The following is a 25,256-nucleotide window of genomic DNA, read 5'->3' as shown; positions in this document are numbered from 1 at the left end:
TATGCGCCTAACTGAGATAACGATCATTTTTTTAGACATTTATTTTATGTACTGTGTGATACCTCTTCTCAACATCTTATTTTGTGATTTTGATTGCTGGATTAATCCCAAACTTGACCGCTCCTCTGGTAGACATACTGTAATACACCATCAAATATCAAAGTGATTCAGTCTTTTATGGAAGAGTTTAAGGTCTCGGATCCTTGGCCTTTTTTTAAACCCGTCTGGGAAAGAACTTTACTTTTTCTTTTCTCAGGTTCATCAAACTTTCACTCGGATTTACTTTTTTTTTGATAGATAACAGGTTAATTTCTTCAGTTGAGTTATGCTCATACAACGCTATTGTTATTTCATGTTTTATGAAGTTTTGTGTTAAGGAACTTGAGGGCACACGAACTCCGTGGCGTTTAAATACCCGTTTGTTGTCAGATGAGCAGTTTGTGGAACTTGTGTCTAATCAGATAGATTTTTTTAACAAGTCTTCAGATGTCTCAGCATCTCTTCTTTGGGAAACTATGAAGGTGTATTTAAGAGGGGAAATCATCTCATACACTGCTCATAAGGAAAAAATGAGGAAACGTAAACTATCAGAGATTGTTCCGAGCGTCTTGCTCTACAGGCAGAATTTGACATTCTTTCATCATGCTATGCAGAGAATTTAATGCTTAGATCTAGATACAAGTACTATGAAGAGGGTGATAAGGCAAGTAAGCTGTTGGCCCATCAATTAAGACAGGATTCATCCTCACATCTCATTACTCACATTAAAACCTAATCAGGGGTAACAACACATCCTCAGTTAATTAATGATCATTTTAAAGAACATTTTATTTCTCTATATACATCTGAACAAACTGATAATCCCCTTGCTTTTGATGTCTTTTTTGGCAAACTGAACACACCTACTGTCGAATCCGCTGCTCATTTGGAAGAACCTATTACTATAGAAGAACTCACTGGAGCTGTTACCTCTATGCAAAATGGTAAATGCCCAGGGCCGGACGGGTATTCGGTAGAGTTTTATAAAAATTTTTTTAGACAAACTGGCCCCCATGATGATTGACATGTACGTTGAATAATTTGATTCACTCAAGCTCCCTCAAACACTTAATCAGGCTCCTATCTCTTTGATATTAAAGAAGAATAAGTATCCCTTATATTGCTCTTTTTACTGCCTGATCAGTCTTCTTAATGTTGATTTTAAACTCTTATCAAAGTTGCTGGCAATACGTTTAGAGCAGTGTTTCTTAAACTTTTTCAGCGCAAGGACCACTATATCTTCCATTTTTTTTCTGAGGACCACCTAACAAAATCCCACTCTAACATTCCCCCAATAAACAACAAAATTGGAAGAATAAGCTAAATTTAAGTTTAATATGCAACTGTTTCAAGTCAAAAATTAATTATTCAAACACAAATGCAATAATATGATCAGAAATTATCATTTGAATTTTATTTCATTTGAAAACGTAAATGTGAAATGAGCTTCAGCTTAATATGAACAATAAACTGCACAAGTGATGTGGGGGAAAACAACTGCAATTAAACATACTGTACCAGCCTAGGTCCCACTTAATGTCATTCCAAAGAGCCATTCTGAGGTGGTGGGTATGCAAAGTCTATGGTTGTAACTGGTACAAATAAAATGCTGAAAAGAAAAATGTTCCCTTTGATGTCCAAATATCACTGATATTACTGGGATTTTACACATGAAACAAAAACTTGTAGCCTACATTACAAAACTAATAGATCTGTAGATTTTACATTTTGAGATTTCCATCTAAAACTTGGTGCTGCTTCTCACACATCAGTTTCTGAATGTCTGGCTCCAAAGAGGAGAGTTTCAGTTTCATACTAGGCTCCACGCCCGCGCCTCAGCATGAACAAAGTTCTGAAAGACATCAAAAGAGTCTGTGGATCGCTAGACTAACCTGTAAAATAACTGTCATGAAATGTAAAATATTATATAGTAAAAACTCATTTTCGCGTATAAATTGCACGATAAACACTGTGCGTAGAGACACATTTAGTGTGATCGGGTTGTCGTTGCATTTACAAAAGGTGAACAACACAGGCTAGTTGTCTTTTCATTATTCTTTCTATATGGCTATTTTCGCTGTCAACTTTCCTCTTTAGACTCGTTGATAGTGCAATTTTCTCTCACCAGCTAGCTTAAATGTTAAATGAGAACTCCGGCGCAAAATAAACCTTTGGTCTAATAAAACATTGATACCTAGTCAACCGTTCTCTGAGATTTGTTTTCATGATAATCGAATGTAAAAAGTTGTATCTCTAAAAACTGTTTAGCGTATAAGCTAGAAATGGGGGCATTTACTAAGTAAAAATAAATCGCTAGTTTATACCACTAACAAGGCTCGAAATAGCCCCACACTAACACAGAAACATAATGAGGCTCCATACATGCAAAACGAAGCATTGAGAACTTTGTAAGTGTACAGACCGTTTAATAAGAAGATACTTTTAATAAGATAAGAAGATACCTACAGTAGTACTTCGACTAGCAATGTTTTATTAGACCAAAGGTTAATTTTGCGCCGGGGTTCTCCTTTAATATAACATGCACACAACATAGCGCACCTCCAGCAAAAACAATAAAAAAATGCAGTTTAGTATGCGAGAATGCCAAGGAATAATTCTAAGTTTGAAAGTAGTCTACATCAAATAATAATTACAATAAGTTAGACTCCATTGTGTTACAAACAAATTAAAATGATACATATTTATTATTCACATCACAATATTCCGCATCTCCCACATGTGTGTTTTGGCAAGGTCTTCTGGTCTTAGTCTCTGTTTTTTCAGTTTCTTCATGTAATTTCAGATGCACTCGATGATGGTGAGATCCGACCTCCGTGTGGAGCATTGGCTGTTGTCAGAATCCTTGTGCATTCAAAAATTTCACTGGATTATTACAATTAATGGCACATGGGCTATATCCACGCATAAGTTCCGCATTTGACGCAAGGATGCTCGTCCATTTCCGGTTGTGGAGATTTAAGCGGAGGAGAACCGAGGAAAACGGGATTATGGCAGAGTCTTCAAAATTTACTGTCCTTGAAACGTGAAACGAAACGTACATACGTTTAGATGTAATTTTATATATAGCTATGTTTATTTAATATAATTTTAAAAAGAAGCATAAACACAACGAGGGGTGTCTGTTTTATCTGTTTTTGTGACTAATGTTTCTTTATTATAACCGTGGAGTATAAAATTCAATATAAATTCTCGGTATTGCATTGGACTCTATGATCTGCGTAAGTTATCGGGTATCCTTACACCTTCACCGGAAATACCGCTGTGCATAGAGCCCATTAATGTCTGGAAATGTAAACTGATATTTTCTACTTAGACACTACAACAAAATATATAAATAACTGGTTTAAAACCATTTCTTTGAGGCGAAAATACTAGTGTGCCTAAGAATTCTGCACAGTACTGTACATAACATGCTATCATGTCATGTCACTATTTTCATAAAATATAAAAGTGATTTGCTCACCAATAATGTAAGTTTTGTATGTTGTTTCAAATCTGTTAAACATCAAACATAACATTTAAGTCATTTTAAATAACGTCACGTGTATAACCAAACAGTTTTGGTGACCATTGACTTTTATTGTATATACAAAAACACTGAGACATTTCTCAAAATATCTTCCTAATGTGCCACAGAAGAAAGCAAGTCATACAATAAATGGGAATAATGGGAAATGGAATAATGGGAATGGGAATGGAATAAATGATGGATGTATTTTTGTGCTGGAACTATTAAAGGATTAGACTAAGGTACTAGAGTAAAATCACTACTTAGCTCATGTGAGTGCAGCTGATCACCTCTAGAGGGCAACAGGAAACCATTCTTGAATATTAAATCTCTATTGTAGGCTGATAAGGGCAGTTGAATATTTAACACCATATTTGTATATCAAAGAAATATTAACAGAATTCAAAGCTGATATGAAAAACATGACTGTATTAAATGATGGAAGCAGAACCACCAAAAGGGATCTTATTTGCTTCTGATTAAATTGTCTTTGAGAAATGATGACGGATTGTGTCTTCGTAGAGTGCATTTATCTGTGCTCTCTATTGACCTCAGACAGGGTAGATGCCATATTTAAATTTATTCGCAAATGAAATCAAGGGATAGACTGTTCTATGCATTGTACAATTTTGTAGATGTGTTGATTGGAGTAGATTGAGTCTGATATCAATAATTCCACTCTTGTCAACATTGCCACACACAGAAGAAAGACAAAAGCTTAAATAGTTATTGTGTTGTACAGGAATGCTGCCTGGCCACATGACCTCTGTGGGATTGGCACTATGTTAAATACCAGTGTCAGGGTGTAGCAGAATCCTTTGTACTTCATGTGATGCTTGGCTGGCTGATTTAACTGTATGTGAAAGACGTGCTAATGTGCTTAATAATTGAGGTGGATGAAGTCATGAAAAACAAAATAGACAAAAAACGATCATCGTTAAGCTGGAGACACACTAAATGACTGTAAGGCCGATTATGAATGTAATTTGATACTTTCTGACTGATCATGCCCAAACGTGCCGAGTCAGAGACAATTTTGTTCAGTTTGTGTTCACAGTTGGTGTTTAAAATCTGCCTCAGTCTTTGGAAACAGCCTGTAAGTGTGTCCAGTGTTAGAGAGTTAGTGCCCATTCTTAGAATGCTAGTCGTTCAGTATGTCCCTAGCATTACACACTAGACAAGAGGACAGTTGGAAATATGGAATACTTTTCTCATGCTTAAATGCTCTTATGTGTGGACATTAATTGTGAAAATCTGAACCATAGAGAGGACGTGTGTAAGATGTATGATCTAGTTGTGGCTGGATTAAAAGATTTAAGTATACCATTTGGTAAAAGAAGTTTTAAAAAAACAAAATGCCCGACCTGGATGGAATGAGTATGTAAGGAAACATCACCAGCAGGCTAAAGTGGCTTTTATAAATTGGGTTGCTGTGGGTAAACCAAGGACTGGACCTGTATAGCATAAAAAACTGACGGATAAGCAATTTAAACGTGCTGTACGGTATATAAAAAGGAGGGAGTATAAACTGAGGGCTGACTCCTTAGTGTGAAAATTGTTGCAAAATTATGTGCTCAGCAACTTGAGCGACACTATTAAAGGAACACTCCGACTTTTTGGGACTTTAGCCTATTCACCTTACCCCCCAGAGTTAGATAAGTCCATACATACCTTTTTCATCTCCGTGCGTGCTATAAGTCTGTTTGACGCACCCACCGCTAGCCTAGCTTAGCACAAAGACTGGATGTGAATGGTTGCAGCTTTCATACTAATCCAAATGAGTGACAAAATAACGCAAACGTTTTCCTATTAACATGTTGTGATTTGTATAGTCACAGAGTGTGCAAATATCAAGGCCATATGAGACACAGACATCTTTTGACCGTATAAATACTATATTTTCTGAAGGGGAAGCACTGCTACTTGGGCAGAGTGATAACAATCACCTGAGACGCACCGTGACGAGGAGCAGAGAGTTCGCTTCGCTCAGCGTTGGAATAAAGAGTCAGCAATTACTAACGTTAGATAGAAAAGCATTTATCGTGGGTGTTTGCTTTATTGTATGAGCTGTGACAATAAACAGGGGAGACCAGGTAATACAGTACCATGTTTCATTGATTTCCAACCAAAAACGCACCCAGATTTATAAATATCACATGAATAAATAATTATTATTACAGGAATCAATATATTTTAAATGCAATTTATTAGCTGAACCAAATGTATTCATATAGGATAGAATAAGGGGAAAGTAATAGCACAAATTGTTTTTGCACAATGAACTCACAGCCTATCGTACCCTTTTGCACGCTCAAGTTCGTTATTTCCATGGTTATTTCAAATTTAGGCTACTAGGCGCGCCGCGCGCAGGGTGCAAGTTCAACGCGGTGAACGCGCTCGTTTTTTTTCCCCAAGCGCGTCCGCACCGCATCAAGATAAAAACATATTCATACCCTAATCATATAATAGTGTCACTAACGTTACATTAGATCTGGCTAAAGGCACTGTTACAGTAGGTCATCTAAAAACATAACGGAACACTTACCTCTGCCGCAGGTGATCCACTTGTCCTGTCTGTGCTATAGATGGGATGGCCGTATCCTTCAGCACATTATGGTCCGTGTGGCAAATTCCATTTTTTCAAAATAGTCGTCCTCATTGAAATGTACCGAGCAAACATAATGTCCCTTGATAATCTTAGGTGTGTTTGGATAAATATCCAGAGTAAGTTAGCCATTTCTTCATCCAGTCAGCGTTTTTAGTTGGAATTCTGTGAAACATGGTATTACCTCCCCTGTTTACAGTCGCAGCTATTTAAAATAGAGCGAAAACCCATGACTCTAAACTACGCTTTTACAATTTATAAATTGCTGACTCTATTACCCAAACACCGAGCGAACTCTCCGCTCCTCACCACGGCTTGTCTCCAGTGATGCGGTTATTACGCCGTCAAAGTAGCAGTGCTTCGCCTTCAGAGAATAGTTCCCAGGTTTTATACGGTTAAAAGATGTCTGTGTCTCATTTGACTTTGTTATTTGTACATTATGTGACTATACAAATCACAACATATAAATAGGAAAACGTTTGCGTTATTTTGCCACTCATTTGGATCAGTATGAAAGCTGCAACCAGTCACATCGAGTCTTTGTGCTAAGCTAGGCTAGCGGTGGGTGCGTCAAACAGACTTATAGCACGCACGGAGATGAAAAAGGTATGTATGGACTTATCTAACTCTGGGGGGTAAGGTGAATAGGCTAAAGTCCCAAAAAGTCGGAGTGTTCCTTTAAGGCCCATACACCAAGAACGATAACGTCTCGCTACATCTCGCTTGACCCTCTGCAGTTTGCCTATCGAGCAAACATGGGGGTGGAGGATGCTGTCCTCTACTTGCTTCATCGAGCCCACACTTTTCTCGATAGGACAGGGGGGTATGTGAGGCTGATGTTCTTTGATTTTACGAGTGCATTCAACACCATCCAGCCTCAGATTCTGAGAGGCAAACTCGCGAATCTTGGCATGGAGCCTGCTCTTATTGAGTGGATAACCAGCTATCTGACAAAGCGGCCACAGTACGTCAGACTGGGGAACGTGGTCTCAGAAACTGTGGAAACAAGTATTGGGGCCCCCCAGGGAACTGTATTGTCCCCTTTCCTCTTCACCCTATATACATCTGACTTTACACATAGTACATCATCGTGCCATATACAAAAATATTCTGATGACACTGTGGTGGCGGCTTGTGTGAAGGGAGGAGATGAGGAGGAATACAGAAGGGTCATCTCGGAGTTTGTGGCCTGGAGCAGGTGCAATGGTCTCGTCCTTAATACTTCTAAAACCAAGGAGATGATAGTGGACTTTGGGAGGCGTAAGATACACTATCCACCTGTGGTAATTGATGGGGTAGACATTGAGGTGGTCCAGACATACAAATATCTAGGAGTCCATCTGGACCATAAATTGGACTGGTCAGCACATGTAAATGCTGCATACAGGAAGGGCCAGAGCAGACTCTTTTTCCTGAGGAAGTTAAAATCCTTTCATGTCTGTAATGAGATGCTGTACCTTTTCTATCAGTCGATTGTGGCCAGCGCTGTGTTCTTTGCTCTGGTGTGCTGGGGCAGCGGTATGAAAGCCAGAGATGGGAACCGTTTGGACAAACTGGTCAGAAAGGGTGCGTCAGTGTTGGGGAGGAGGGTTGACTCTGTAGGCGAGTTGGTGGAGAGAAGAATGAGGAGAATGATGAAATCCATCCTCAGTAACAGGAGCCACCCACTACATGAAAGTGTGGTTGCCCAACAAAGCAATCGCAGCGACCGTCTCCTCTCTATGCGCTGCAGGACTGAGAGATTCAGGAGGTCATTTCTTCCGGCCGCCATAAGGCTATACAATGGAACTGCTTGAAGTGCACTATGGATCTACTTCTAATGATTGTAGAAGTTTGTTGTGGGACTTTTTTATCGACTCTTTTATTAACTTTTATTAATTGCTATTATTGGTGCTCTCTTTTATGTGTGTATAGTAGTGTGAATGTTTGCTGGAATCAACACACACTAATGCTGATGGACATTGAATTTCCCCTGGGGGGATTAATAAAGGCATCTACATACATACATACATACATATGGTAACCCTTGTTCCCTGAGGGAGGGAATGGAGACGTAGGCCATGACTGACCAATAGGAATCTCGTTAGAGAGGCCAATTTACTTCGAGTGAATCTAAAACAAGTCAATGCACATTGACATGCAATCATTTGCATCAGCTGTGCAGCGTCGCAGCACGGGTATTTAACGAGCAGCTGTTGCGATTGCACACTAGCTTTTTGCTGAGGAGCCAAGCCTGAGAAAGCTGGCCCCCCGGCGGGTGGCAGCAGATGTGGCGATGGGACCGATGTCTCCGCTCCCTCCCTCAAGGAATGAGGTTTACCATATGTAACCGAGACGTTTCCTATCGGGTAGTCACTACAACATTGGTCATGATTGACAAAAAGGAATCCCTACCAAAGCCCCACAGCCGCTGCACCCTATCCAACGCACCATGCAAGCCTCTGCACCTTCTTGCCTGGAAGGATGATAGGAGGAGGCCTACATAGAGTGAGTCTGACACTGCTGTTCCGTGATAACCCATACAATGAGACACTGGGAAAGCGTGCCATGTATGTGATAAGTACATAATGACTAACCCGAAGGCTGTACTGCATATGAAATAATGGGAAATAGCCCAAGGGAAAGACACAGGCTTCTGTCTTAGCAGCAGCCGTGGAATACACATATGGGATCCCCGTAGGGTCACACAAATGGAACCCAGCCCAGATCCGACTCTCAAGGATTCAGCGGATAAGGGCCTGGCCATCGCTCCGCCATGTCCGGGCCGAGGAGTTTTGGAGGACACAATAAGGTTGCACAGTAGGGTGCAGTAAGCCGACAGAGCCAGGCTTCTCAGTGCTTCTACCCGTTTAGGGTGAGAACACGGGAGGAGACCAGCTCTACAGAGTGCGAACAGGACAGAGCAAAGCCAGGGCTGGGTCTGCCTCCTCCATGGGCAACGCTTGCAGATTAACTACCTGGTCTATGAAGGGAGTGGCGACCCCCCACAATCAGTTGTGTCCTTTACTGTATTATAAAGAATATACTTTTGGTTTAAGTGTTTGGCATTTGATGCAAATGCTTCATTCTGACGTGTTTATAGCATTTTGAAGGCAGTTACATTTTTGAAGGAGATGTGAGGCATTTTGAATTTTGTGTGTGAAGTTTTGGAAGTTTTAGAGTTTTGAAAAAAGGTGACATAGTTTTTAAAAAGGTGTGTAAGTTTCTAAAGACTGCTGCAAAGTGGCGGCGACTAGCGTCTTGAGCTCAAACAACACTAAGAGAGAGCTTACGAATGGTCCAAACCAACCTTACGAAAGTGTGACTTACAGAAGATATACTTAGCGTACGAACGTTTCGGGAACCGTGCCATAAGGTTAAGAGAGAGGTTAAGGAATAGGTTAAGAACTACTTAGCGATAAGAACTTTTTGGGGAACCGGGCCCTGGTCATTATGTCACCATGTTCTGCAGGCCTCCAGCAATTGCTTGATGTGTGTACTGAATATGGTGAACGATACGACATCAAGTTTAATCCGAATGATTGTGAGGACTGGAGAGCAGCGTAATGCTGTATTTCCCATGTTCCACTTGTCAGGAAGGGATCTGGCAGTTGTGGAAAAAGTGAAGTACCTTGGTCACATGGTATAAAGCCGACTTCACACGACTCTATACTCCTCACCTGTGGTGTTGCTATACAAAAGCTGTTTTTCACAAGTTACAAGTAGCATTTTATGATTCTCTAAGGATTCTTTTGAAAGTTCCTCGATGGACCAGTGCAAGCCAGTTTTGTGTGCAAAATGATGTGACGTCACTAAATGCTGTAATAAGAAATGCTGTTTATAAATTTATGATGAGACTTATGGACTCGCAAAATGAAATTATAACTGTTTTTATATGGCCTGACCAGAGCAGTACTAGGTACAGTTCGTTGCTTTGGAGGCACTGGAGAAATTGTTTTTATGGATTATAGTAATCCTTTGTTTTTACTTGTCTGTCTGTCTTTTTTGTATGTTTCTATGGACCTTGTTTTTGAGTCTGAAATAAAATAAAATAAAGTTTACCTAAAAACTAAAATTGAGTCCCAGCTTACAGCTTAGAGACCTAACCACGATCACGTGCAACCCAACCATACGCGGCAACCCGTTTGATAATGGCTGTCGAGCCCCACTGGTGCGTTATAAAGCAGTTTCAGTGGCAAACGGTTCCGTATGCCATACCACCTACCGCAAACCACAATTCATTCAATTCATTCACCGTCATTCAATCAATACATAGGAATGTAATGACTGTAATTTCAGTGCAACCTATACAAACAGACTCTTCAAGAATTCTACGAAACCGTAGCGTGGCGGCCTTTACATAGCCAGCTAGAATCTTTTCGTCTCAACCACAGCCAGTTACTGCTCCTTTCTGCTGCTTCAGATAAGTTCTTTACCATGTGACGCAACTCTTGGCCACTGAATCCGACGTCTCTGAGGAACCGGGTTGTAGAGTGTGCCACAAAACCTCGACAACCCACTTCCACTAGATAAACTTGGACTCTCCATCCTCGCTGCTCTGCCTCAGTGGCCAGATGAGCATACCGCAATTTCTTCCTCTCATATGCTACATCTACCGCATCCTCCCATGGCTGTTAGCTCTATCAGCTGAACAATGCGTGCCGATCCAGACCACAAAACAATATCTGGTCGTAAGTTAGTGGTAGCAATCTCAGGTGGAAAAATAAGCCGTTGATCAAGATCAGCCAGCATTTTCCAGTCCCTAGCAGTTTCCAGTTGTCCTGGGCGAGAATCGGTGTTAACACCTTTTCTTGGTGGTTGCTCGCGTGGGCGGAGGAATATTGTCCTCTGCGTGTAATGTTTTGCAGGCAGCAACTTATTGGTCATACTACGCTTGCCCTCCATTGCTAAAGCCAAACATCGCAGTACTTGGTCACGGCGCCAAGTAAACCGACCCTGGCTAAGAGCCACCTTACATCCTGTCAGAATGTGCCTTAATGTGGCAGGTGATGAACACAAAGGACAAGTGATCCTCTCCTACCCAGAGGTTTAGGTTCTGCGTTGATGGGAGGACATCATATGTTGACCTTATAAGGAAACTGATCCTACTCTCTTCCATTGACCAAAGGTCTTGCCAGCCCAGCTTGCGTTGTTCCACACTCTCCCACCTCATCCACTCTCCCTGCTTGGCCTGGGAAATGGCCTTTATATACCTCATCCTCTCCTCCTGCTTTCGCACCTCATTGACTACCAGCTTCCTCCTTTGAGCTGGGCCTGCCTTGTGCCATTTAGGAGGAGCTACACTAAGCCCAAAACCCCCTCTTCCATGCTGTACCTGTCCCACAATATCCCCAATATGAAGGGCAGCCTTCGCCTCTACTACAGATTTCTCTGCTGACCACTTCCTACCAGTTTTTAACACAGGGGCTGCCTCCCTTACGCATTTGTCACATGACTCTACTAAGGTCATTTCCAGCCTGACCTTGGCACACTTAAACTCCTCGGTTAAAGCAGAGACTGGCAGCTGCAATATTCCTTTACTATAGCGTGGAACTCCCAACCATTTCCTGATGTATGAACTTAATAACGCTTCCAGCTTATCCACTGTTGTCAAAGAAACCTCGTACACAGTCAGTGGCCACAGCAACCTCGGCAGCAGACCAAATTGAAAGCACCAGAGTTTTAGCTTGCCTGGCACAGCTAAGCACAGCTGTTTATGCTCTTCAACCCTTCTACTGCTTGCCGTCTAACTTGCCACTCGAACCGTGTCCCTTAGATCCCCATCGTACCATCTCCCAGTGAAGAGAAGACTCTTCACTGGCTTCTCAGAAACTGTTGGTATTGCCTCACCATTAATGAAGAATGTTTTATCTACTGCCTTTCCTTTAACTATTGAGATACTCCTTGATTTAGAGGGCTTAAATTGCATTCGTTCCCATTCAATATTACCTGTTAACTTCCCCAATAACCGATTAGTGCAGGCTACTGTTGTAGTCATGGTTGTCATTTTGAAGTTTTGGAGTTGAGAAACTAAATTGCAGATCTCCAAAGTAGGCTTTCACTAAATTTGTTATTGACATTGGTACTCTGAAAAAAATCGAATGCTGCCCACAGAAGCTCATGTGGCACTGAACCATATGCATTAGCCAAATCCAGGAATGTCACATGGAGCTCCTTCCTCTCGTTTTTTGCTGACTGAATTTGTTGCCAGATAACATTGATATGTTCTAAGCATCCTGAGAACCCTTGAATGCCCACTTTTTGAATTGAAGTGTCAATGAAGCCATAAACACCTATTGATTTGATTTAGTTAACTGTTAAAAGTTAATAACAGTTAAAGGTGCATTGCGCAACGTTTCATGTTAAACATAGCCGTTTTCTAACCCATACATGCTTAAACAATCGCCTGATGGGCTGAATGAGCCCTTCTCTGATCACTATGATCACCTCTATAATCCTGTACAGTAAAATAAATAAGAGGGATTCGGGCTCGAATCTGAGACTGGGCGTGACGTCATGCACGTTCACGTTCGCCTGGCTATGTTCCTATGTCTTGCAGGTTAGTGTATTCGCCGCCATTCTCCGTATCAGAGAAGACAACTCGAGCGACACAACTTTAGTCAACTTTCCACAAAAGTAGATGATGGATTCACAGGGGCTGTTTACACCTGGTCACTTCATGAGTTTTCTGTGATCGGATAGCTATTTAATCGTGAAAAGACCAGGTTGCCCTCCGAAACGCATTCGAGACGGATTTGAATCCGATCGCTCAAACAAACCACTTGAGGACGTGGTCTGTGCCGCATTCCAGACGAAACTGGACAAGTGTAAATGCATCTAGTTGTTGAAATCAGGCTATATGTCATGTTGTTTTAGTCATATATGATGACGCACATCACCTCAGATGAGCAGCTGAGCCCCTATTCATCAAGCCAGCGCGCCGCAATCTATCGCAAATCAAAGTGAAAGTAAGTCGCAGACGCTTAACACTACCATCTTCGTTAAAAGTAAAGAAATGAAATGATCTTACCAGGGCTGTTGCTGCTCTCTCTTATTGCTGTCTTTGCTGATTTTGAAATTAGCTGATGATCAATAAAATGCAGCTCATATCTGTTGCTTTCGGTGACGTGCACTTCATGAAATCTGTATATAGCGCGGGAATAGCGCGGATTAATAACCTATCCGTTTTGCAAAAACACATTTATGTGACCAGGTGTAATGGAATCGTTTTGATAAATCAGATAGATATCCGATCTGAGAAAACGCATTTTGGCCAGGTGTAAACAGCCCCAAAGAGATCGGCTTGTAGTTCATTCCAAACCCCAACGCAAACTTGGAATAAGACGAGAGTCAACATCGGGAAGGCTTTCAACAAACGGAGAGATCTCTGGGCGGTCTGCTCTAGGGCTCAAACGGGTCCTATAAAATAATAACTTATATTGTTCATGAACGTGTTTCCATAATAATACAATCATAAGTGGATACAGTAAGCACATAAAACAGTTGAACATGGAGATGGATGGAAACAAAAACCGAAGTTTTCTAATACCCCCGTTTTCCCCTCACACACACACACACACACACACACACACATAAGTGTGTAATTTACTCGAATGCCTTTCCTTTCATATATTTTAAATGACTTGCTGATTTATAACTGTATTACCTCATTATGACTGTAACAAAAGATGTGTGCCGCACACTGTGCTGCTGATGCTCCGTTATGAACAGCTCGTGCAAACGTGCGAATATATACAGTATGTGTGTGTTCCATTAGCGCGCACGCAGTTTCTCTTGTCGCCAGAGGGGGCGCAGTTCTGCAAAAACTCAGATACTTGCGTTTTGCACCTTTAATAATAGTTAACTATTAAAAGTGAATTGATAAAATCTATTTATGATTATGACATTATTTTTGAAAACATTCTCATTTACAGCATTTTTACACAAGTGCTTTTTCACAGTACTTTAGCTTTGCAGGCAGGCAGACACTACCTTTGAGACGTTGCTGCAGTTCTTCTGGTCTTAGTCTCTGTTTTTTTCTGTTTCTTCATATAATTTCAGATGCACTCGATGATGGTGAGATCCGACCTCCGTGTGGAGCATTGGCTGTTGTCAGAATCCTTGTGCATTCAAAAATTTCACTGGATTATTACAATTAATGGCACAATTAATATCTGGAAATGTAAACTGATATTTCCTACTGAGACACTACAACAAAATATATAAATAACTGGCTTAAAACCATTTCTTTGAGGCAAAAATACTAGTGTGCCTAAGACTTCTGCACAGAATATATATATATATATATATATATATATATATATATATATATATATATATATATAGCATTATTGCTGTCTCCTTGTTTGAAGGAGACAGCAATAATTCTTATCCACTGTAGCCACTGCTACAGTATATGACATCTCTACATAACCTTAGACAGCCATTGCAGGGGATCATTAATATTTAAAGGAAGCTTCACTTTGCTGTTAGGTCTCAAAAGTGAAATGAATTGAGAGACACATGGTCTCTTGTCTATAAATAACATCTATGCTAGTGTTAGTGGACAACCTGCCTATTGTGCCTAAGGTCACATGTACTTTCTATGTCATTGTCTTTTAATTAACACTCCCATTTCCAATACATGACAACTCGGTGATGCTGTATTACTTACCATATAGAGACAGAGTGCTTATGTGTGGAGTTAGGAATAGGATGGATGTAATAGAGCTTGTAATATGTCATTGTCAGACTTATTTAGTGGTATGACTCAGTGTTGAGGATTTAGCAACCATACAGTATGTGTGAATACAGTGCATTGTCACTCTACAGTGCGTTGAATAATAAATCCAGCAAAAATAAATTCATTAATAAATTAAAACTGTTCAAAAGTTTAGGATAAGATTTTTTTTTCTCTTTTGAAAGAAATTAATACTTTTATTCAACAAGGATGCATTAAAATGCTCAACAGTGACAGTAAAGAAATTGATAGTGTTACAAAAGTTGTAACATTAGATTTCTACATATCTATCTCTCTTGTGACTCTTTTTCGTGCCGGGAAAATTTTCAGCTTTGTTGTGCTGTGTTCGTGCAGTGTAGATGGGGAAACGAGAGGTGATAAACCTCTCCAATCGGATTGTCGGATGAATTTTGTGGTCTCGTGAGGTTATCGCACAATTGAAGCAAAGCAACGAACGAACCGATTCCACTAGTTTGTGCACTCAAACACGGGACACTTACCAAGGTGTATTTGGGGTCCTTGATCAAAGTGTCTCACGCGCCAGAGACGAGAGAGGTATGCATCAACTCGTCTTAGTTAAGGGAATAACATAGTTTAATTTTAAAAAATGGTGGAGTATCCCTTTAAGGTAATATTAAAAAAAAAACATATAATGAAAAAATGTACTTGCATGGTGTCAACATTATTTGTCCACAATCTACACGAAATCTTACCCCAAATCCACGAGCAGTGAGAGAAAAAAAGCAGGAACTCAATCTCAAGCACAAAGCGCAAGTAACTTTGGGCGGGCTTTGGGCGCTGTTGCTATTTAACTGGCGGGATAAATGACTCTTGCGCACATCTCAACCAAGATAAGTGTCGGCTCTGGATAAAGTTATGCAGTAGCTAGACCACAACACCAACTAAACATGGATAAATTAAACAAGGATGTCTACATCTGTTCTAAGTTAAGTCAACAACGTATTTGAACGTTATCTTTGAAATCACTAACGTAACGTGAGGCTAACATTAGAAAATGTTAATGTTACTGTAGCTTCTAGCTGCGTTGTACATCATGTCACTTAGCTTCATTAACATATTTCTGTAAATAACCGAGATAACAAATGTTAGCAATGCTGTGCTGAATGATTCATGTACTGTAGCACCAAACAGTGATGGCAACGATATGCTGGTTATCACGTTTTTGCACTGTGACCTGTACAATTTTGCCTGGAGCTGAAGCTTTTCATCTACCTTCTCAAAAGTAAAATGATTAATATAACCCCCAATGAATAGTTAAAGGGGCACTCCACCCATTTGCATTAAGCTTTCCATTGTTAGAAACTAGTGTTGTAGCGGCGCGTCGATGATTCGACGCAAAATTGCGTCGACGTCATATTTTTGCGTCGACGCTTCTTTATTCATTTATTTTTTGCATGTTCCCGGCGGTACAGCTTGCCACACACACGTGGGAGACCGAAACTTTGCAGAATAGAGGACGAAGACAACTAAAAGTGAATGTGCTGTCCATTAAATGAATCACACACAGTAAACAAACCCTTAAGAAAAAAAATTGCAATTTAGATGCGCGAACTGGGTGCCGGTGTGTGGTGAGACGTACAAGCTCGGGCAGATTCGGCTTGAAGTCGTTCCCGGACGCGGCGCCGGGTGCGCTGTTACAAAAAAAGGCGTACTGTACACACAGCCAGCCACAGTCTTCCTGGTCTTGCGCACCCAACGCGTCATTTTTGCCGTGCGCACATTCGCGCTCGTGCGGACGTGTCGAGTATAAACAAGGCTTTACTCCGTGTCAGCACGCGCTCTGATCAGTAGGTGCACGAGCTCTCCCGATTTATCTCCAGTAGTAGCAGTCTCCGATCGCACCACTAACTCCGCCTCCGTTTCCCTCCTCAGCTGATATTAATATTTAAACATTCTCTATGATAAAAAATGTTTGTAAAAAATATTTTAATAACACGGTTTTGGCGGTTGTAGAGTTATAATGATGGTGTTCAAATACATAACATTAGATTAACGTTAGCCAGCTTATAGTATCTTGATTCAGTATGCTAGTATTTATTTGAGATATTGTTTTTTTATTAATTGAGCAGCAGAAAAAATATTCTTCATATTAGTCGTCCAATTAGTCATTAGATTAGTCGACTAATCGATAAAATAATCGCCCAACTAATCGTTTAGTTAATAATCGTTTACCCCAGCCCTATTAGAAACCCAGTTATACTATTGAATGGTCGTGCAACACTCTCTCATTTTCCCCTGAGATGAGAGAAATCTGCTATTTTCCTTTTTCACTCCCTCTTACAATGACGCAAAAATCGTCATTTTACGTCATTGTTGGAGGAAGTGTAAGAGAGGGGGATTTCTGGAAAAACTACAAGCACTAGATCCCACCCTTTCAAACCTGCCCATAGGGGGTTGGACCTAATTCGCTAACAGACCAATCACAGATCAGTGCCAGTACATCTGATTTCACCGCAGAAACGGTTTGAAAATATGGACGAAGGTACTGAATACGCAGACGGATGCATTATGGAGGATTGGGATTACACATCTTTTTTGGAAGCTAAGCTAGCAGGCTGTTGTTCTGTGGAGAAAGCTGAGTAGTAACTGAGTAGGTGTTACCATCCTCTTTTTCCCGGATGTGTCCGGCCGTCGATGTCCGGGATTCAGCTTTTGCTTTCTGCAGTCGCCATGCATTGTTTACATGTAAGTTACAGCTTTTGTTTCTAACTGAAATCTAACTGAATTCGTTCTGATTGCTGTATCTGAATGTAGTGTTTACATGAACTCTAAACAAGTGATCGGTTGACGTGAATCGACCGTTCTCCACTCCACACGGCCCTCATTTGTCCCGCTCGCCACAGTAAACATGACTCGCGCCGTTCTCCAGTCCACACTGCCCTCACTCATCCCGCTCGCCACAGACCGTTCTCCAGTCCACACGGCCCTTTCTCATCCCGCTTGCCACAGTAAACATGACTCGAGCGTTCTCCAGTCCACACGGCCCTCACTCATCCCGCTTGCCACAGTAAACATGACTTGACCGTTCTCCAGTCCACACGGCCCTCACTCATCCCGCTCGCCACAGTAAACATGACTCGACCGTTCTCCAGTCCACACGGCTCTCACTCGTCCCGCTCGCCACAGTAAACATGGTGAATAAAGACTGTAGAACACAAAACCCGAATCCCGGACATTTTGGGCGATCTCGAAACGCATTTTCAGGCAGACGCATAACGGAGACTCACTAGCCTAGACTTGTTGTTTACCTACTGCACGTTAGCCGGTAGGCGTGGCCTCCTAGGGCAGCGAAGCAAGGGCTTCTGGGAGTTAGTGTCTTTCATCGGTCTTTTCTCAGTCTAGAAAGCTATAAATTCAAAAATAATTTCACATTTCTTCTACATAAATTACCCATTTTAAATACACATTCATCTTTCCAAAGGGAAAAGAAGCTTTAAGGCCCTTTAGGTGACTTCGGGATGATATATAATCTTTCTGTCTCCAAAAATCACCAATTGCCTGTGAAATGTCTACTACTGTGACCGCTGCCATTGCGCCTGAGGGGGCTTGGCTTAGTCATAGGTCAATTGTTGTGACAGGGTCAAGAGACACCCCCCACTGTAATTTAAACAAGAACAAAGACATGTTTTAACACTCAAATCTTTAGAAAAATTGTGTGAACACTGTATAAAGATGAGTTTTTAGTGCACATTCTAAGCTTCTGTGTTTGCACATGCTGTGCATTATACTCTAAAAGGCTTTGCATTCAGCAGTATGTATATGTTAAGTGTTTGCTTGTATTGTAAACAGTACACTTTTGGGTTCTTACACACAGTAATAGCAGAATGGGACATGACATTACTATGACATTGTGTAAAATATAATACTGAAGATTTAGTTTGATAAAAAATTAAATCTATATTGTCAAACCAGGGACAGATTCAGGCAAAGATTGCATGTTTTTTCCTAGCAAGAATATTTAACACGTATGATTCTACATGAATAGAGAATGAGGGGGAGGGAGCTAAAGAAAATAACACATCTATCTTTTAATGCCTCCTACTGAGGACAAGAAAAATGGAGTAGTCTAACTCGGGTGCTCAAATTTCCCGTTCTGTGATGATAGTGCAGCAGTCCATGCACATGTGTGTCCTGTCCTCTTTCTGCCCATTGTCCTCCGCTTCAGAACAGATGATTGATGTCAGAAAAGTTAATGCGGAAGGAGACGAATATAAGCTCCTCTCCTCCTCTTCTTTTAATCTGTTCCTCTTCATCATATATACTCGTCATTTCTGGAGATAGAGGTAGACTTAAGAAAAGACTGAGCAAGATAAAAGAGGGAGTTGCTTGCTCTAATTTTCATGCTTCAGTTGGAGGAGGAGCAGATGTACAGAGGAAGGCCACGCCCCCAAACAGTGACTTGACTAATAACATACTGAATACACTTCTGCTGCAGCTGCTGCCTGACACTGACAGAGAGACAGAACATGTGAATGAGAAGGAGATTGAGAGAGTTGCACTGGGACAGACTGACAGTTAGCAGGAATGTTGTCTGGCTGCTGATTCACAGCCAGCAGGGTGAGAAAAGAGGACAAACACCTCTGTCCCATTGCCTTTGTCTCGTACGCACCAGCGCTTGTGAAGTGAGTTTGCACTGTCAGGTGTGTCCGAGCTCTGCTCTGATGGATTAGTGTCTTCTGTGGAGCAGTGTGTTGCAGCCATGGGGAACCAGGAAACCCGGGTGGAGGAGCCGGACACAGGTCTGACTAACATATCATTGTTATAAAATAAATGTTGTATTATCAATTCTGGATGAGATTTGTTAGAGTGTTCAACTCTATTTGTGTTTAGCTCTCTAATTCGCTTACTCTGTCTATTATTATGTTCTATATTTTCTCTCTTTACTCTAAATATCTGTTGGTTCTGCATCTTTTCATTCTCAACCTCTTCTTTCTATCATTGGCTCTGTTGTGGCCAGTATCAGCCTGCAGCTGTTGGGGAAATTGTAAGTTCCATGATACAAGGGTATTGATATTTGATACCATTTTCGATACTGCTGGGGAAACTGCCATATGTATTTCTATATAGATATTATCTATTATTATCTCATATTTATGTATTTCTATAAGAACAAATAAATTGCAAACGATAGCACAAATAACAGAATAAAACGACAAATAAAAAAAACAGAGTTAAGTTTTTAGGTGGGTCTCACAGTAGAATTTGGGTAGGAAATACTACAGAAATTATATTAAGTAATCAAATTTAACATAACACTGCATAGTCTTCACTGTAAAAATTAAATACAGATTAATGCTTACAATTAAAGTTACAAAAGTTATTTAGTCAAGAGCAAAGAGTGACTTTCTCTTTGTCTTTTATTTTTTAATAACATGTAGCATATTAGGCTGCTTAAACTTTAAGAGCTCATGAACAGATCCAATATACTGTTACACTGTTTTCCCCCCAATTATTTATGTCCCAAATCTCACTGTGTTTACCTGCATACTTTTCAAGATGGGCATTTTGATAAAATTTTGTGTATTTGATTGTTTAAGTGTCAAAATAAGTTACATTATATAGATCAGTGGTGTGCATGCTTTTGGTTTATGCACAAAACCTGTGGGAATGAGTAAAATTAAATGCAGATTTGCAACCCTGCACCGAAATTCAGGACCTGTAACACCAACACTATACAACTGGAGCAATAAGACGAGTGAGCGAGAGGAGTGTGTGTCAAACTGTCAAATTGTCGTCGGAAAAAAGAGAGAATGAGAATGTGCAGCTGGTTTCGGTGTATTACTGTAGAAAAGACATCGTTTCAGAAATTTTAGTATCGAGATGCATCAAAATATCAATATATTATACTACTCTATTAGTCCGGATCGCATTGCACTTCAATACTGCTGTGTGTGTATATCTTGTCAAGAGACACTAAGATCATCTCAGAAATAGTGTTTACTGACCACTCTGTAAGGCATGCTAACCTGGCCCTAGCCAGATGAATGTCGTTCTGCTTAGCTCCGCCTAGCTTCACTCACATCCATCTGGAACCACTTCCATTGAGAGTGATTTCTCCAACCAACTTTATGGCTTAGCCAATCAGGACGCAGGGCGGGAGTTTCATAGATGTGACGTAGTGGAGAAGCGACCGTGAGACTGTTTTGATTCAGACAACAATGGCGGCTCGCATCGAGGAAGCAAGCGTTAACATTGATGCTGCTATTTCATCCGTGTTGTCCAATCTACCTAATATTGTTTCATTAAAAGAACATCAGAGAACAGCTCTGAAGGCTTTTGTTGGTGGAAACGATGTTTTCGCCCCTCTCCCGACCGGATTTGGCAAGCGTCGCTTTTTCCTGCGTCGCTCTCATCAGCGTCACGGGTTGGCTTCCGGTGTGAGTGGTTGAAATAGCACGTCGATAAAGATGACAGACAAGTGGCTTATCCAATCATATGCAAGGATTTTTGATAAGGCCCAGCCTTCTGAAACGCCATTTCAATGGATCGGTTCCAGATGGATGAGTGGAGCTAGGCAGAGCGAAATTCATCTGGCTAGGGCCAGGTTAAAGGCATGCATCACTTTTACTTTTGTTCATACTGGTTTAGTAATTTGTTCAAACCCCCAACACTTTCGATGACTTTTGATTGTGATCTGGTGTTGGTCACAATAACCCTGCCCCCAGCCCCTTACGTAAGCGTGACATGGGAAAAGAACGGTTCTAGTTCAGCAAATAGTTGGTGCCGCTTTGGAACCAATTTTCCTGGCCGAGAACCGGTTCTTTGGCTGTCGAAACACAAAGAACTGGATTGTGAGAAAGCACTGGCTCCGAACCGGCTCTCAAAATGCTTTGGTGGAAAAGGGGTATCTGACAAATACCTTTAACACCGGAGCAGTGGCGAGACTAGTAAGCATGCTCATGTTTATATATATATATATATATATACATTTTTTTTTTTTGTGAATACATAATAATCTAGTTATGTGGTTAATGGTATGCGTGTTACAAATTAGAGATGTGTCGTTCATGAACGATTCGTTCATTTTGAACGAATCTTTAATATGACTCGGGACTACCGAGTTGTCTCAGGGAGTGATTCGTTCATTTTGTGTTACCCGCGCATGCGCATTGCACAACATATGGGTTCTGAATCTGTACTGGAAACAGAAATGATTAGTTCATGTCTCGAGTTCGGGTTCGGGGCGAGTCCGAGTCTTTCGTTCTTCCTGTCAGTCCCATAGAGCCTATTCTGTCAGTACCAGAAAGAGAAATGATTAGTTCATCTCTTGAGTTGAGGTTCGGCCGGGTCCGAGTCTTTCGTTCTTCCTGTCAGTCCCATTGAGCCTATGCTGTCAGAACACCGGAAAGAGAAATGATTAGTTCATTTGAGTCTTCGGGTTTGAGTACTTCGTTCTTTTGTCACGTCACGTGAATTGTCACCGTATTGAATAGCCTAATTCACAAACTTTTTAAAAACTAATTCAGACAGGGACAATAATAAGATGGAACTTTTATTTTTCACATAATGTTTATTGAACATATTTTGTATTTTAATAACCTAAATATAAAACAATATACATTCAGACGCAGTCAATAATACGAATCTAATGTTGTATTTGATGTGAGAGACCAGTGGTCTCGTGAGAAAAGAACGAAGGATTCAAACCCGAAGACTTAAATGAACTAATCTTTCCGGTACTGACAGCATAGACTCTATAGACGAATCCGACGAGCGTTCTGTGTAGGCTGCCATCTTGTGGCGACGCCATTACTGAGCTGTTACACCGGCATAGACATATGCACCGGTATGTAAACAAATCTCAGCGATAACGCGAACGCACCCTCGATGACAGCTACAGCCAGGCAGAATGACTTGTTGGGTTGATGATGTTAGACAGTGGCCTCCAGTCACAGATGAAGGTACAAACGATCTTACAGATTATTTATGAAAATATCTTGGCAAGCTAGCTAGGCTAACGTTTGCTAACGAGGAAACTATAAAAAGATCTGTCCATTTGGCAACAATAAATAAATAAATGAAATCAAATAAACAAATTCATGTTTTTCATTTGTGTCCATTATTTATCTCATTTTCACATTGCAACGGGCAAGGGTAAGGTAACGTTACAGCTAGAAAGTATACATAATATCGACCAATTAGTGTTTTTAAACCATGGAAAGAGGTCAATATAACAGCGGGAGAACAATTATGTCACATAACGTTACATTTAGCTCAGGAAAGCCATTTAATGACCATAGCATGTTAATTGAATAGAAAACATAGCAAGAGAGGAGATTTTGCTGATCACTATATCACATATTTATTATATTTTTTATTTATGTCATTAAATAATTGTTATTATACGCGAATGTCCGCGTCTTGTACTCGCCCAGGAAATCTGTGTAAACCGTACGGCACCAGACAGGGGCAGTCGACCCGCGGTATTCACAATGTTTTCTCTTCAAAATTGAAATTTTACTGCCACCATAGAAACAATTTATAACGGAAACTGTTTACCCACTCGACATTATACAAGGGCTAACGTTGTAACGTTAGTGACAGTCGTAAATCGTGGGCTGTTTATTCCAGTGGACGCAAGTTGCAACTAAAACAATAGGAGGCAATGGCGCAACGCTACCCAGCAACAGCTCAGTAATGGCGCCCGCTTACTTCCGGTAGTTCGCCGGATTCGTCTATATGGGACTGACAGGAAGAACGAAAGAGTCGGACCCGGCCGAACCCGAACTCGAACTCGAGAGATGAACTAATCATTTCTCTTTCCGGTACTGACAGCATAGACTTTATGGGACTGACGGGAAGAACGAAAGACTCGGACCCGGCCGAACCCGAACTCAAGACTCAAGAGATGAACTAATGATTACTCTTTCCAGTCCTGCTGTATCACACACGGCACGGCCCAGCAGACAGCACAGATCAGAGTTAGAGACTGACGAGTCAACAGCTAACATCTCGAGACATGAGAGGAGGAGAAAAAACCTGATAAATATGAAGTTGCAAAGGAAAGAACGTCTCGGATCAGGAGGTGAGGTGAACTATAACAGGGTCAGACTGCAATAGCCTGAACTTGAGACCCAGCAACTAATCAATTAATACAGTTATTTCAGTTGCTTATAATTTGGCTTTGGCTGCATTACCCTATAGTTATTTATTTTATTTTTATTATTTTTACAAATGTAATCAAGATTTTCGTAAGTACTAGATGTTTTGGGATATTTAGCATGCCATTTTAATTATATAATGATGAAATGACCGAAATGAACGAAATGACTCGATAAAAGATTCGTTCATTTTGCTGAACGAGACTCAACAATCCGAGTCAGTAAAATTATCTGAACTTCCCACTACTATTACAAATTTGCTAAGTAACACTGATCGAAAAGAGTCTCAATGCTTAAAAAAATATATTGTCTCTCTATATGTGTGTGTTTGTATGTTGATATACTGTATATCCACAATCCAGCTTGGGCGATAAACTTTCTATTGCATTTCCCTTTCAAAGTTTACTTCATTTTAATCATTTTCAAATGTAGATGGAAAGCAACAGTCTGCTTTAACTTACTCTCCTCGCTCTTTTACATTCTCTTGGACATCTCTTGGGTTGCTCTTTCTCCATATCACTTCATAAATGCACTGTCTCTGTTCTTGATGTATTTACTGTGGCTCATGAAAGTTGACATTCAGTTAAATAGCAATGTTATTGGAATCCTCAACTGAGTTCTTTGTGGTTAGTCTTATTTGTAAGGCCACTAGTAGATTTCTTTGTAAGACTTGCTGGAATTTGAAGTCTTGATCTGTGTGGCTGGTAAATGAGGATATGTGTTGTCTGGCAGAGAGATTGTGGCTGACTGCCACTTTTACCATTGCAGGAGCCTTATCTAAGATGGAAAATGCTGCCAAACTCTGTGTGTTTGTGTGTGCCTATGTATGCGTGTTTGAGATGAAACAGTAGGTTCTTATCCTGAAAAACACAAACACTCGTGAGATGAGGTTAGGCTTTATCTACCTCTACACTTTGACACCCTTTGGCAAAAGTAAATATTGTTTTAAGAAGTATCAGTTACAATGCTGTGAATGTTCACATAAACAAACACATAAAAATAATTTCTCCCACTTCATGGAGGGGTCTGAAATTGTCATTGTAGGTACATGTCCAGTGTGAGAGACACAATCTTTTTTTAAAAAAAATCCAGAAATCACAATGTATAATTTTTTTTAAAGTATTTATTTTAATGATACAGCTGCAAATAAGTATTTGAACACCTGAAAAAATCAATGTTAATATTTGGTGCGGTAGCCTTTGTTTGCAATTACAGAGGTCAAACGTTTCCTGTAGTTTTTCA

At 40.6% G+C, this 25,256-nt stretch overlaps 1 protein-coding gene across 5 annotated transcripts in view; it reads left to right on the top strand.

The window, feature by feature from the left end:
- specc1 (sperm antigen with calponin homology and coiled-coil domains 1) overlaps positions 1-25,256 on the top strand; it is a 269,017-nt gene that overhangs the window by 67,857 nt on the left and 175,904 nt on the right. Inside the window, exon 1 of one of the 5 annotated variants that reach the window (XM_039662204.2) lies at positions 19,327-19,652. The exons of the other annotated variants lie outside the window; for them this stretch is intronic. Coding sequence (XP_039518138.2) covers positions 19,613-19,652 — 40 coding nt within the window. The 5' untranslated portion in view covers positions 19,327-19,612. Of the gene's footprint in view, positions 1-19,326; positions 19,653-25,256 lie in introns of those variants that run through there. 5 annotated transcript variants of the gene reach the window in all.

Source organism: Pimephales promelas, chromosome 4 (genome assembly GCF_988280905.1).
Source record: "Pimephales promelas chromosome 4, fPimPro1.hap1.1, whole genome shotgun sequence".
Classification (NCBI taxonomy): domain Eukaryota; kingdom Metazoa; phylum Chordata; class Actinopteri; order Cypriniformes; family Leuciscidae; genus Pimephales; species Pimephales promelas.
Note: the sequence above shows the minus strand (reverse complement) of the source record. Positions and strands in the feature narration are given on the sequence as shown.